Source organism: Lycorma delicatula, chromosome 11 (genome assembly GCF_047948215.1).
Source record: "Lycorma delicatula isolate Av1 chromosome 11, ASM4794821v1, whole genome shotgun sequence".
Lineage (NCBI taxonomy): Eukaryota > Metazoa > Arthropoda > Insecta > Hemiptera > Fulgoridae > Lycorma > Lycorma delicatula.
In genome coordinates this window covers 41,031,669-41,046,404 of record NC_134465.1, presented here as the reverse complement: position 1 = coordinate 41,046,404, position 14,736 = coordinate 41,031,669, and the positions used below count along the sequence as shown (strand labels likewise).

Here is a 14,736-nt window from a genome sequence, read left to right as displayed (position 1 = left end):
CTATTTCAAGTAATTTCTTATTAGCCTGAAAAAGAATAAAGAGTAAAAATTGTGTTTTTTTATACAAACAAAAAACAATAAATAAATAAATAAGAAAAATTCAAAATAGATTAAAATAGTAAACTAAGCTATTAAATTAATATTATATACATAGGTACGTACATTTTAAATATATATATATATATATATACACCGGTATATAAACATATATAAAAAGTTGTTATATCTAATCTAACAATTTATTATTTATATTACACACACTTATACTGATATCATAAAAAGAAACAATCCATTAATACAATATTTAAAATAAAAAAAATATTATATAAACGATATTTCTTATTGGAAAAATAGAACACTGAAGTACTGTTAGCAAACCTACATACAAAGTTAGTTTTTTTCTTCGTTAACAGAGAAAGGAATAGTATACAGTCGTCTGCAATATAAACCACTAAAAAGCGGTGAATAAACTAGCCTTAAAATGAAACCTCCTCACCAATACACACAGTAAACAACACATCTGGGCTAGCAGCATACCTACTTGCGCCTACACAGAGTCGTTTGTAAATTAAAAAAATTAAAAAATCTACACACAACGCTAATCCAGTATAATAAAAATAAATCAAATAAAATACTGTTCTTAGGCTGTAATTTACCACAACAGAATTAAAAACCATTAAAGAAATTACATCCGGTGTGTGTAGGATGAACGCACAATCGAGTGCATATATATATATATATAGTATTACTATAATGTACATATATATAGTATTAGGAAAGAAATTATCAGCCTTTTGAGCTATTTAAAATCTATTACCGTTGACAATAATTAAATACAAAGAAAGCATACACCGCATTATAGTGTAAACAACTGAATCAAGAGTTATTAGATAAATATATAGCGGGCGGCGTATAGCTGTGCAATTGCGTGCGAGAAAGATAAACTTATAGGACGGGTGGAAAAGTTAATTAGTCATTCCTTTATGAAAACATCTCGTATAGCTCCGTATTTACTTACGTAGCGTAGTATGCATAGTACATGTCAGAGTTGTCGGGATAGTTAATAACGAGGTAAGCCAGCCGTCAGCCTATGTGCACAAAAATTCGCCGCCCGCTAAAGTTCACTTGGCTAAAAACACGTTAGCAATTTAATATGTTGTAATGATACAACATACAAATTTAAATATATTGTATAATACATACAAATGTATTAAATATATATATATTTATTTATTTTTTGTCTTCAGTCATTTGACTGGTTTAATGCAACTCTCCAAGATTCCCTATCTAATGCTAATCGTTTCATTTCGGTATACCCCCTACATCCTACATCCCTAACAATTTGTTTTACATCTATTAATTTTAAATCCGGAAAGTTTGGAAACGAAGAATAGAATAGAAATAGTAAACTGAGTGTAACTATGATATCAGATTTAAAGTAGTTGATTACTAGGTAAAAAAAAACTACACTTGAGTTGTTTGAAATTATTATCGGCCATCTTGGATCCGCTATATTGAATTCAGCTTCACTTTTTTAAACATCATAATGGTCACATTACACATGATTTCAATGTAGATTTGAACGGGAAAATCCTTATTGAAAACCCCCATCGATAGCTTCATCCGTGTTTTAGATACTGAACATTAAAAGCGTCCATATCGGGGTAAAACGGCCGTCCCCAACCACCATTCAAGATAAAAGGGGCGGGGGGGGATAATTATGGATCATTTAGGACTGCAATTTCATGCTGGAAACCATTTTCCAAAATCTCTTCTCATTACTTAATTATTCGAAATTTATCATTACGATTTTAGATAACGAATAATAATAAATTAAGAAACAGCTGATTTATCGTTATCGAATACGCTACTTAAAAAAAAATCTGATTTGGGTATCACATGACTTCCTTATACGCCTTCTTCTTCTTTCTTTACTGTTTAGCCTCCGGTAACTACCGTTTAGATAATTCTTCAGAGGATGAATGAGGGACATGTATGAGTGTAAATGAAGTGTAGTCTTGTACATTCTCAGTTCGACCATTCCTGAGATGTGTGGTTAATTGAAACCCAACCACCAAAGAACACCGGTATCCACGATCTAGTATTCAAATCCGTATTCCTTATTAAGGCGTAATCTTTTTATACGCCTGTTAAACTATATATACACATTTTTTTTAAATGTACATTTAAAAACTTTTTTTGTAAGTACATAAAATATTATTTCATTAATAACTTGTGATATTTTTTCTTATAGTTATTATTGAATTATTGTAATTTTTTTTTACAATGAGAGGTTAAAAATTATTAATAAATCAATAACATAGATTAAAAAAAAAAAAAAGTAGAAGTCTGATTCGAACCGACGTGCCTACCCCTTCCCATGCAAGATCAAAATATTTCATTAATTAAAATTTTATTTGGCTTTTACTCTGGAATCAATGAAAATAAGTACCATTTATGATATATCGTTGAAAAGCTCTCGATGAGGGTTTATTACCGCAGTTAAGAAAAAGTCCAAAATCTAAATATTTTGAATTTCGGACTTTTTTGGACACTTTTGATCCAGTCTATTGCAATCAAAAGGGGAGGTGCACAATTAGATGTAGCAACAGTTCTAGATAGAAAATTTCAACATCCTACGGCTAATCGTTTTTGAGTTATGCGAGATACGTACGTACCGAAAGACATCACCCCGAAACTAGTCAAAATGTATTCAGGGATGGTTAAAATGGATATTTTCGTTGAAATCTGCAAATCGAAATTTTTCGAGATCACAATACTTCCTTTATTTCGTACAAGGAAGTAAAAATAAAGTTGAATTCAATATGGCAGATCCAAGTTGGCCGACAGTAATTTCAAACACAATACAAAAGTAGTTTCTTTTACACAGCAATTAATTACATTTATTTTGATACCGTAGTCACACTCAGCTTTCTATAATTAAGCCGTTCCAAACTTTCCTGACACTGTATACAATAGGGACTCTGGGAGGTATTGTGCAAACTTAACAATTTTCTTGGGAACAACAGAGAGTACAGTATACGGACCCATTTCTTTTTTCAATTTTTTATGTAAGAATATATAATATAAAATTATAAATATTTTTTACTACTTCGTACACGTAAACTTTTTAGTATAGCAGGATTTTGATATTTAAAGCAGAAGTTTGTATAAAATCTTTTGTTATACGTAACTCGAAAACTAAGGATTTTTCTGGATTTTTTTGCCTGATAATTTTGCCAGAAAGCTTGTGCGTGGCAATATTAAAATGGAATTTTGTAGCTTTATAAATGGAATTTTGAACTTTTATATATATATTAAAAGAAAATAGATGTATTTTCTTTAATCATCAATACATCCTTAAATATTAGTTATCCTAAATTATTTTATATTAGATAAAAAGTTACGTCTTTTATTGTGAAGAAAATAATACATCATATGTTTAAATCGATTGATAAACCGCTGAGTTATGGCTCAAAATGTTAAAAAGGATCTCAACAGTTATATATGTATGGTATTATTTTGTTCACGATGAAAGAAGTAACTTTTGGTCTAATATAACATAATTTAGGAAAACTAATATTTACAGATGTATTAATGATTAAAGAAAATACGTCTATTTTCTTTTAATTCACAAAATGGCATCCCATTTAAAAAACACAAATTGCGAACAGGGGGGGAAAATAAAGCGGAATAAGGCAGTTATCTGCAGGAAATTGTTTTGGTTATTTTAATTCCCTGAGTCGGCCTTTTTATTTGATCGACATTTCCCGATATATATATATATATATATATATATATATATATATATATATATATATATATAAAATACATTTTTTATATATATATATATATATATATATATATATATATATATATATATATATAAAATACATTTTTTATATCGTATTAATTCACTATATCCATACCATTACCAAGAATAACTAGTATACATTCCCAGGTTTGGTAGGGAAAAGTAAAGAGTAAAGAGATTTCCCGTTGATTTCTTTACAGACCCGAATATACTGTTTACGTGTCACCATGCCAAAAATCATAAATTACATACGATAAAAAGCTTAACAATTAAATTATCTTCACTTTATTCACCAAAGGGACTAAATTTTTAGGTGAATATCGTCAATTTAAAAGGCAGAGATGTTTAGTGCTACTTCTACAACAGATCCATAAATAAAAACGGTCAAAACAATACCTTTTTCGTTTACAATTTTTGTGTTGCCTCTTGGTAACTTAGGGTGTAAGCCATCTAATACGACAAAATAGATTTTGAGATGCGAGCGTTTGTTAAATTTTATTTTTTACGTAATTGTTGAAAAGTTACTTAAAGTTCTTATACTTTATACCTTCGTAACTAACGAAAAAATGGATCATTTTGAACCAGGAGCATTTTGTAAATTTTATTTTTTTATTTTACTATCGAGTAGTTATTTCAGAAGTACTGTAAACCGGTTTTGAAATTAGCTATGAAAAATATTAAATTGCCGCCACTTTTGGTAAGGATAATGGTTGTCCGAAATGTTTTACGTTAAGACTTTATGTTTTTCAATTCTTTCAAACTGTGCTACAACCCTACATTTTCGATTAAAATTTTTTTTTGGTACCCGTTCCCATGAAGGATTACGGGAATCTATCTAATAAATCGGGCGAATTAATATATTAGATAAAATAAAGGTCGTTTCGAAAAAGGGGCATTTGCTTTATATCATTTTTTTCCAATTTTAACGGTATAGTCATTCAACGGCACCCCGTATGATTATTCGTACATATTTTGTAAAAAATAAAAATAGTTGTTTTAAATTTTTTTAACGATGCATGTTAAATATCACTTAAACGTTCTTTAACGAACAATAATTTTGTACACAGATATCTTTTCGAATATAATCTTCTTTCGGCTAAGATTTATGAGATTAGAAGAAATAAATTTTAAAACGTATTTTTTCCGGGAATTATTTCTTTTCTTTTTTTCAATATGGTAAATCAGGTTTTGGATTAACAGATAAGTACAATAGAAGAAAGATAAAAGATTATCCAATTAATTTAGGAAATAAGAAAAACCTCCAGCAACTGATATCTAGTAAGATTACACCAGCCCTGCCTGCTACATCTAATTGATTTATAGCTGCATTCAATTACTACTGCGCCGGCGCAGTCTGTTGTCTCTATTATCAAATATAATTCATTAGATGCAACTACAGTATAAAACCGTGAATTGACGCCGTTTTTTTTTTTTTTTTTGCTTTTTTTATTATTATTACAACAGCATATTATATAATAAAAATCAATAATAATAAATTTTAATCGATTAAACAATTAATTTTAGTTTTTAATTAAGGTAAATTCAAACTTAAAATATCGATATGTTATAAATGATAATTCCAAATCTCGAACTACAACCGTTTTTATAAGTGGAAGAAAAATAATAATAATAATCGTACGCCTTCCAATTAAGTATTTAACAATACAATAACACATTACGTGTTTCCACGTAGTTATAGCACATTTAACAGAGGACAAAATATATATATATATATATATGTTGGATGTCATAACTTAACGGTCGCAGGAGACCTTACATTAAGACATGACAAGAATACAGATACGAAAATGACGTAACCAATCCAAAGATAATAAGTATCCTTTCATAGGATTCAGCTTCTCGTTTCTTTATTCATCGAGCCGGATCGACTGTCGCATTATCAGCACGACAACCCAAAGGAATTTAAACGATATTCAACCGTACATCACTCTATTATTACACGGATTGGATAAATAATAAACATCTTTAATTTCAAAGAAAGTAAGTGTTACTCGTACTTTGAGCTCTTTCCCTCAATTTTAGGACAACTTTGAAAAACAAAGATTAAAAAAATGGTTAAATTTAATATTAAAGATTAATTTATGTATTAAAGACAGAAAAGGCTGACAACACAGTTGTAGGACTTTCCCGTCACGCGTCTGAAGCCGCGTTCCGGGAAATCCTACAAGTATGGGTTGTTTCTGATGCACGACTAACACACACGCGCGCGCACCACATATACACAAATTAATTTAAAACATTTATCATTTTATTTATATGTAATATTTTTTCGTTTATTTACTCGTAATCCAATGATTCTAACTAAAGCGCGCGCGCGCATACCCTATTTAATTCGGGCGGGTGAGGCGATACCAGCGCCAACTAACTAAACTAATGTAATTTCACAACTTATATAGAACAAATTTCGTTCGTACAGTCGGCAGACCGGTGTAGCCGCGTGTCTTAACGCACCGGGTACCAAACCTACCGGGCGATAGAATTCGAGATCTGACCAGACCGAGTCACTTTTTTATACTTTAAATATTATTAATTTATTTAATTCTAGTAATCATCTGTGATGTAATACATAGCAGACGATTATAACAGTATTTTTTTGGGTGGAGATGCGAAATATTTTTTTTTTTGAAAATATTGTTATTTATTAATCGTTAACAATTGCACCTAAAAAATATGACCTTAATTAGGCGAAATCTCGATATACTGAGGGTGAACTTATTCTACAGCCTCACCCCATTGACCTTTTAAATTGAAAATATAATGGCATCAATTCCCCATATGAAGAAGTAATCTGGACAAGTCTGATCAAGATCGGTTCAGTAGTTCTGGATACATAAGGTGATTTAGAGGCAAACGCTGAACACGCACGCGCGTACATATGAACATTAACATCCGGAAAATTTTCATCCGGTTTTTGGTTTTTTGGATTCCTTAGGTGTCAAAATGTCAAGATCCGGTGCTGTTTTCACCGAATCTTGACATTGGACCGATTACAATACTTTTGCATTACAATACAACTAAAAATGAAATTTCGGAAATGCTCCTACCTAGAAAACGATCTACTTTTCGAAAGACTACTGCTTGGGTTGTGCTTAAGGGGCCACTTTTAAAACTAGCTATGAAAAATATTAAACGGTCAGTAAAACTTTCGGTTACAGATGACGTAGCTTGACGTTTTTTAAGTTCAAATTTCTGTTTTTATACATACACCAAAAAGATTATTGACGGCCTAATGTAAGATTTTAACTGGATAACTGATCTCAAAATAACAAGCGTCCCATACCAGGTTTAATAAGCAAGATGAATCCTAATGGATCTCCAACACGCTTTCAAACTTCGGTAAGTAAACTAGCCAATAAGCAGCTGTATTCAAGTGAAATCATTCTGTTCACCGGAAGGACTGTATAATGGACATGATATTTTTAGAGAAAGAAAATTTGTTTGGTGCCTGCTGCACCTTCAATGCAAACTCATCTTATAAATACACAGACAATAAAGTAATCTACAGATTCCTTATCGAGAAACAATCCATCATAAACATCCGGTTGGGGAAACATGAGTCATTACAAACGAGATTTAATTTATTATTAAACTTAAATAAGACACTTATTTTAATTTACCGTAACGGATGAATCTGAAAAATAATTTATTTACTTTCCCGTAAACGTACCCCGTTTCAGTATTTGTAATCAGATTAATTTCGGGTAACTTTATTTTGTTTTCGATCCCAATAGGGAAACAGAACGGTCCGAAGGTTCTGACGTTCACACGTTAATAATTTCCACTCCATTTAATAAGTAGCTGATGATATAGTAATTCTAGCCGAAAGTAAAAAGGATTTAGAAGAAACAATGAACGGCATAGATGAAGTCCTACGCAAGAACTATCGCGTGAAAATAAACAAGAACAAAACAAAAGTAATGAAATGTAGTAGAAATAACAAAGATGGACCGCTGAATTTGAAAATAGGAGGAGAAAAGATTATGGAGGTAGAAGAATTTTGTTATTTGGGAAGTAGAATTACTAAAGATGGACGAAGCAGGAGCGATATAAAATGCCGAATAGCACAAACTAAACGAGCCTTCAGTAAGAAATATAATTTGTCTACATCAAAAATTAATTTAAATGTCAGGAAAAGATTTTTGAAAGTGTATGTTTGGAGTGTCACTTTATATGGAAGTGAAACTTGGACAATCGGAGTATCTGAGAAGAAAAGATTAGAAGCTTTTGAAATGCGGTGCTATAGGAGAATGTTAAAAATCAGATGGGTGGATAAAGTGACAAATGAAGAGGTATTGCGGCAAATAGAAGAAAGAAGCATTTGGAAAAATATAGTTAAAAGAAGAGACAGACTTACAGGCCACATACTAAGGCATCCTGGAATAGTCGCTTTAATATTGGAAGGACAGGTAGAAGGAAAAGATTGTGTAGGCAGGCCACGTTTGGAATATGTAAAACAAATTGTTAGGGATGTAGGATGTAGAGGGTATACTGAAATGAAAAGACTAGCACTAGATAGGGATTCTTGGAGAGCTGCATCAAACCAGTCAAATGACTGAAGACAAAAAAAAAAATTAATAAGTAGGTTTCCGTACGAGAAACTTTTCAACTAACCACAGAAAAATAGAAATAATTTTTTTTTTAAATATTGTTAAAAAACGAAATTTTTAAAAGGTTAAAATTTTATAGCATAAATGTAAGAGTAAAATTAAAAACTGAAATATTAAAAAAAAAATCAACAAATCTGGACTGCACTTGGTTTAGTATTTTAGTATATTGTTGTGAAATTAAATTCTTATAATGTAGATTTATGATTGGACAATATACATTTTTATTGAACGAAAAATAATAATAAAATTGTCTTGAGAATGGAAGATGATCAAACGCTTACGAATTTCCGAAGTATGTTAAATGAAACAGTTTTTTAATTGAAGACAAACCTCAATATTATTGTTAAATAAGATGAAATACCGGGAATTCTTAATCATCATTTTAGAGATGACGAAATTTTGTAGAATTCACAGCGGAAATAATTAATTAGTTACTGTATTTTTGAGCTAGTAACCTATCAATTCAAAGTTTAAAAAAAATATTATTTATTTATATAATCATTTATAATAACTAGGAGGAAATAAGGTCTTTAAATGCTCGTTGGACACTGACATTTTTTTTTTTAATCAGTAGTGATTTTTTTAAACACAAAAATAATGAAATTATTTATGTAATAAAAATTATTTATGTAATGAAATATCTGCCGTATGTAGATGGCATACCTAAATTCATTATTATATAAGCTGCTACTATAATCGTAAACTAAAGAAAAATAAAGCAATATAAATAAAATACATTTACCCAGTCTCAGTGGTCAAATAAACACCAGTTATTTGTAGTAGCTATTATTTGAGGACCCTAACTCAAATCCCGGGGAAGCGAAAATTATTTGCATTTATTTAAATATTCACATAAGGGTATACAACGATATTGGATATCGATTTAAAAATGTCTCGTTACACGCTTTATTGGTAAACTCGAATCCTGGTAATACAAACCGTTTGCCTACAATAACTTGTCCAACAAATATTATTGCCCAACAAATTATTATTATTATTATAAATGATGATTCACCCTAAACTCGTAAACATGATAAAATTAACTTTAACCAATACCCAGTCCAGAGTGAAATTCAGAGGTGAACTCTCTCAACCCTTCTACATAAAAACTGGATTGAGGCAAGGAGACGGCCTCTCACCACTCCTTTTTAACTGCGCCCTCGAATTTGTCATGAGAAAATGGTATGAAATAAATCCCAAAAATATAAAAATGGGTACTAAGAAAAACTCCATCACACTAAATTGCCTAGGATTTGAAGATGACCTCGCTCTTTTAGCAAATAATATTCAAGAAGCCAAAACACAAATCATGAGCCTTCAAAACCTAGCACAAAAGATAGGGCTTCATATCTCTTTCGAAAAAACTGAACTAATGGCCATAGATCCTCTGGTAATAGAGCACATTACGGTAAACAATCAGAAAATTAAAATAGTAAAACAATTTAAATATCTAGGGGAAATAATAACTTATAATTTAAATGAAAAAGTGACATGGCAAAACAGGACAAATAAAATGATTAAATCCCAAAAATTAACTCGGTCAACATATAACAAAAAATCCCTTTCTGCTAAAACAAAACTTAAACATTATAAAACTGTAGTACAGCCAGAAGTCACCTACGGAAGCGAGACCCTTTTCAAAATCACTCAGAAAAACCGAATTGAAAAAATTCTGAAAATAGAGAGGAGAATTGTCAGAACGTGTATCAATAAAAAACACCAAAAAGAAGGCCGATGGTGGATTGTGCCAAATGAGGTGGTGTATCGAGAAATAGAGCCTGTTACTGATACTATGCGGAAAAAAAGAATCTCTTTCTTCGGTCATCTCATAAGGACACCGCAAACAAGACTGTCAAGAAATATCATTGAAAAGCTCTGGTTCCAAAAGCTAGAAGTAGGATGGATCAAAAAAATTAGAGAAGATATGAAAGAATTGGGAATTTCCCTGACTGACCTACAGAATAAAACTGGAAAAATTACAAAGCTAAAAGATAAGAGCATTAGATTTAAACAAAAGACAGACAAACTACAAAATACAACGAAGAGGGTGTTTACGGATGAAGAAAAGAAAGCAAGATCTGAACGGATGAAGAATTACTGGGCAGCTCGAAAGAGTAAAATAACACGCTTTTCTCAGAAAAGATCCAACTAAAATTGACTTAAGTGGTCCCATGTTGGCCGTAAAAGCATAATAATAATAAATAAATGATGATAGGGAACATAATTTGCTCATGAAATAGCAAAACCGTGCTAAAGAACAACATCAAAATAAGGGGAAAATTAACTTCCCGTTGCCTTGTTTTTTTCGTTTTAGCCTCCGGTAACTACCCTTCAGATAATACTTCAGAGGATGATATGTATGACTATAAATGAAGTGTAGTCTTGTACAGTCTCAGTTCGACTATTCCTGAAATGTGTGGTTAATTGAAACCCCAACCACCAAAGAAACACCGGTATCCACTATCTAGTATTTAAATCTGTGTAAAAATAACCGACTTTACTAGGACTTGAACGCTGGAACTCTCGACTTCCAAATCAGCTGAACTGGAAAGAACCGTTCACCACTAGACCAACCCGATGCCTTGAAACAAAATATTAAAAATACTCGTTCGAAACGTCTTAAGAAATTTAGCCTATAATAAACACTTTCATTCTCTCTTCACCGTAGAAACTGGATTACCTTTTAAAAAATCACTGTTTTCAAAGAATCCGACTCTGACTAGATCAAACTCCTTAACACGACCAAAATAAAAAACTGGGGTAGTGTAAAATAACAAATTGTTGTACCAGTCTCTGTGGTGAAATAATGTCCGCTTACATTCACACGTTGTCTACACTCACAGTAGGATAACCTATTTAATAAACATCGTAGTAAGACAGATGTAAGTCATCAGATACCATAAACAAGTAAGTTGTAGGCAATCTGATATAAAATACAACCCACCGGGTCGGTCTAGCGGTGAACTCGTCATCCTAAATCAGTTGATTTCGAAGTCGAAAGTTTTAAGGTTCAAACTCCTAGTAAAAACAGTTAATTTATACGGATTTGAATACTAGATCGTGGATACCTGTCTTCTTCGGTGGTCGGGTTTTAATTAACCACACATCTCAGGAATGGTCAACCTTTTCTTTATTTTTCCTGTTTAGCCTCCGGTAACTACCGTTTAGATAATATTTCAGAGGATGAATGAGGATGATATGTATGAGTGTAAATAAAGTGTAATTCTTGTACATTCTCAGTTCGACCATTCCTGAGATGTGTGGTTAATTGAAACCCAACCACCAAAGAACACTGGTATACACGATCTAGTATTCAAATACGTGTAAAAATAACTGGCTTTACTAGGATTTGAACGCTGGAACTCTCGACTTCCAAATCATCTGATTTGGGAAGACGCGTTCACCATTAGACCAACCCGGTGGGTTCAGGAATGGTTAACCTGGTGCAAAAGATTACACTCATACATATCATTCTCTGAAGTAATACTTTACGATGGTTCCGGAGGCTAAAGAGAAAAAGAAGAAGACGATACAAAATACAACTCACTGGCTAAACAGGCACGATTATTTTCAGGATAACAAACATCTCATGCCAGGTTTATTAAGGAAAAATAAATGATACCCGATCGCCTTCTAAACCGAACCGAACATAAGTCGTATATCGAGACACCAGAATGAATGTAATACTCAGCACCTTTCATCCGTTTACCGCACTGGAATTGACCGTATAATTAACACTATTACTCTCAAAGAAAGCAATCTTAGTTTCACTTAAACATTAGATGCATGGATTACAACCATAATAAAAACCGGGACAGATTTATAAATCAAAACATTGTATTAATTTATCGAGAATACATACATACGCGCGTGCGCGCGCGCACACACATAAACACACACACACACACACACACATATATATATATATGGCTCTACTCAGCAAGAGATCAAAAACTTCAAACAAATTTAAAAACTGTTGAATCAACATAATTCGCGAAATGATTTATGAATAATAAAAATAATACCAAAAATATTATTAATATCTTTTTTTTAATAATAATAATAAATAAAATTATAAGGAATTTGTTGAAGTAACCACATTATCCAAACTGGGTTGTATGAATGCAAGTCAAAAACATTTTGGTATATGAAAGAGGAAGTCGTGAAGAATGTATTTGAAACAAGATTTTGAAATCAAAAATAATAGTGAAAACAGAAATAGGTAATTAATCGTACAAGTTAGGATGATAAGTCCAACACTTCAGAGAGCAGTGGAGGGAGGGTAAGAATTCAACTGAGAAAAACATGCACAAATACACTTCAAGTATTGGTTTTTTACACTACTTCCAGTTTGTCTGGATCTCAGCCCATTCATGCCCGTTAACTTCAGACTCCCAAGAATTCAACAATTGGAAATAACAAACTCCCTCATACGACAAAAGATAAAGCAAATTTAAAAAAAAGCTATGTCGTAGAAATTGTTTGATAAAACGATGAGATAAATATTCTATAACGTTAAGATATAATACACCTAATAAATATTATCTAAGCTTTATATAACAGTTAATGTTAAAATTTTAATGGCGTTAAGACTACTTAACTTTCCAGAAGCCAGTTAAGAATTCTTACATATTTATTACGAGAAAATTATAACGCTCTCAATTTTTTTTAAAAGAATTCCAATGTATTTTTTATTTTTTTTTAAATTACCTAAAATCAAAGTAAAATAATTCATTAAAAACCACATTAATTATTATGCAGTTTTTTCACCAATAATGTAAAACATTGTTTCAAAAACTAATATTTACTACTAACACGCCGTTGGCAATTTGAAAAAATCGAGTTATAGAGTTTTTCGTTATATTAAAACAAGTCTAATCTACATATATTTATATATTATATTATATTATTAGTATACATATATTTTCGTTAACAAACTAATAAATTTAAAAAAAGAAATTGTTTATTTTAAATTAATAAGCTATATAATCAAAATAATTAAAATTATTTTATACCGGCAATATAACCTAAATGTAATGAAATTCGTATAATAATAAAAGAATATCATTACCTTGAAGAAGTTTTAAAGAAGTTGGATTCGCGATTCATAAGTTCAGATCTGAATTTAGTCATTTCTTCTTCCATTTTTCGCATTTCAGCATCAAACCGTTCTCTTATATTACTAAATTCCGAATCTATAACGCTGAAATCACCCAACCTTATGGGAATGGTTCTTCTGATACCACTGTCAGCCATCAAGAATTATAAATGTATAAATATTAAAACCGCGTCCGATATAAGACTAAATAATATTAAACGCGTAGTAAACACGTTATGGATTTATTTAAGGTAATACAAGCTTTAAGAACCGACAAGGCGATACCGACCTATGTAGGTGTATTAACAAGTAAAGGACTCGGCTAGCGTTAGCTGACTCGGCTACAATTTTCCCCTCCACTAATAGCCCTGACGCATGCGCGTTAACGCCAACGTACATCATTACGTCATCGTCTCTCCAACTCGCACTACTGACTATTCCTCCCCTCTATAAGCGATCTTCCTACTCACAATCGCGCATTCACAAACTACACTATTTCATCCGTTTCAACTCGTTGCAGGCATATACACCATACGTACGTTATCATAGAAAGAAATATAGTACAGTATGCTCTAAGAATATTCCCCCACGCTTAATTTTTATTCTACATTTATATTTCGACTTAACATCTTTTTATTTCTAGAATGTTTTAAAACTTCTACTATAATCAAAGTACAGCTTAGTTGCAGTATACTTTGCTGATTTTTTTCTGCAAACATCGTGACTTCCACACCTTAATTTATAATTATTTTCTTTTTTTTAAATTTATTTATCTTTAATTTAATAATACTTTGATGTAATAGCATAATTATGGATATTCTTTTCAATGTAACTTGAGGCTATTAAATAAACAATAAAAAAATATTTTAATTATTTTTTCACAATTTTGTTTAATTTTATTCATAACTAGTCACGACATATTTTCTAAGTAATATATTTTTATTTATCCTTATTTTCAATGATTTATTTATAGCAAAACAAAGTAAATCAGTTCAAATAAATGTTCTGTGTTCTCAAACAATGAGTAACGGCTACTTTCTTTCTGTTTTATAATAAATAATTAATTAATCAACACTAAAAATTCGGGTTAATAAAAAAGAAAAAGTTTATTGTACTAATTCTTATAATTTTACGTTTTGATTTTAATATTAATAATAAATTAAATTTACCTAAACAATTTTAGTCATTAGGATAAA

General features: G+C 31.0%; 1 protein-coding gene across 2 annotated transcripts in view; it reads right to left on the bottom strand.

Moving 5' to 3' along the window:
- LOC142332490 (alpha-crystallin B chain) overlaps positions 1-14,025 on the bottom strand; it is a 72,374-nt gene extending 58,349 nt beyond the window's left edge. Inside the window, exon 1 of one of the 2 annotated variants that reach the window (XM_075378939.1) lies at positions 13,514-14,025. In XM_075378939.1, coding sequence (XP_075235054.1) covers positions 13,514-13,698 — 185 coding nt within the window. In that variant the 5' untranslated portion in view covers positions 13,699-14,025. The remainder of the gene's footprint in view (positions 1-13,513) is intronic. The other variant, XM_075378940.1, reaches the window with a different exon arrangement.
- Positions 14,026-14,736: the final 711 nt, after the last annotated feature.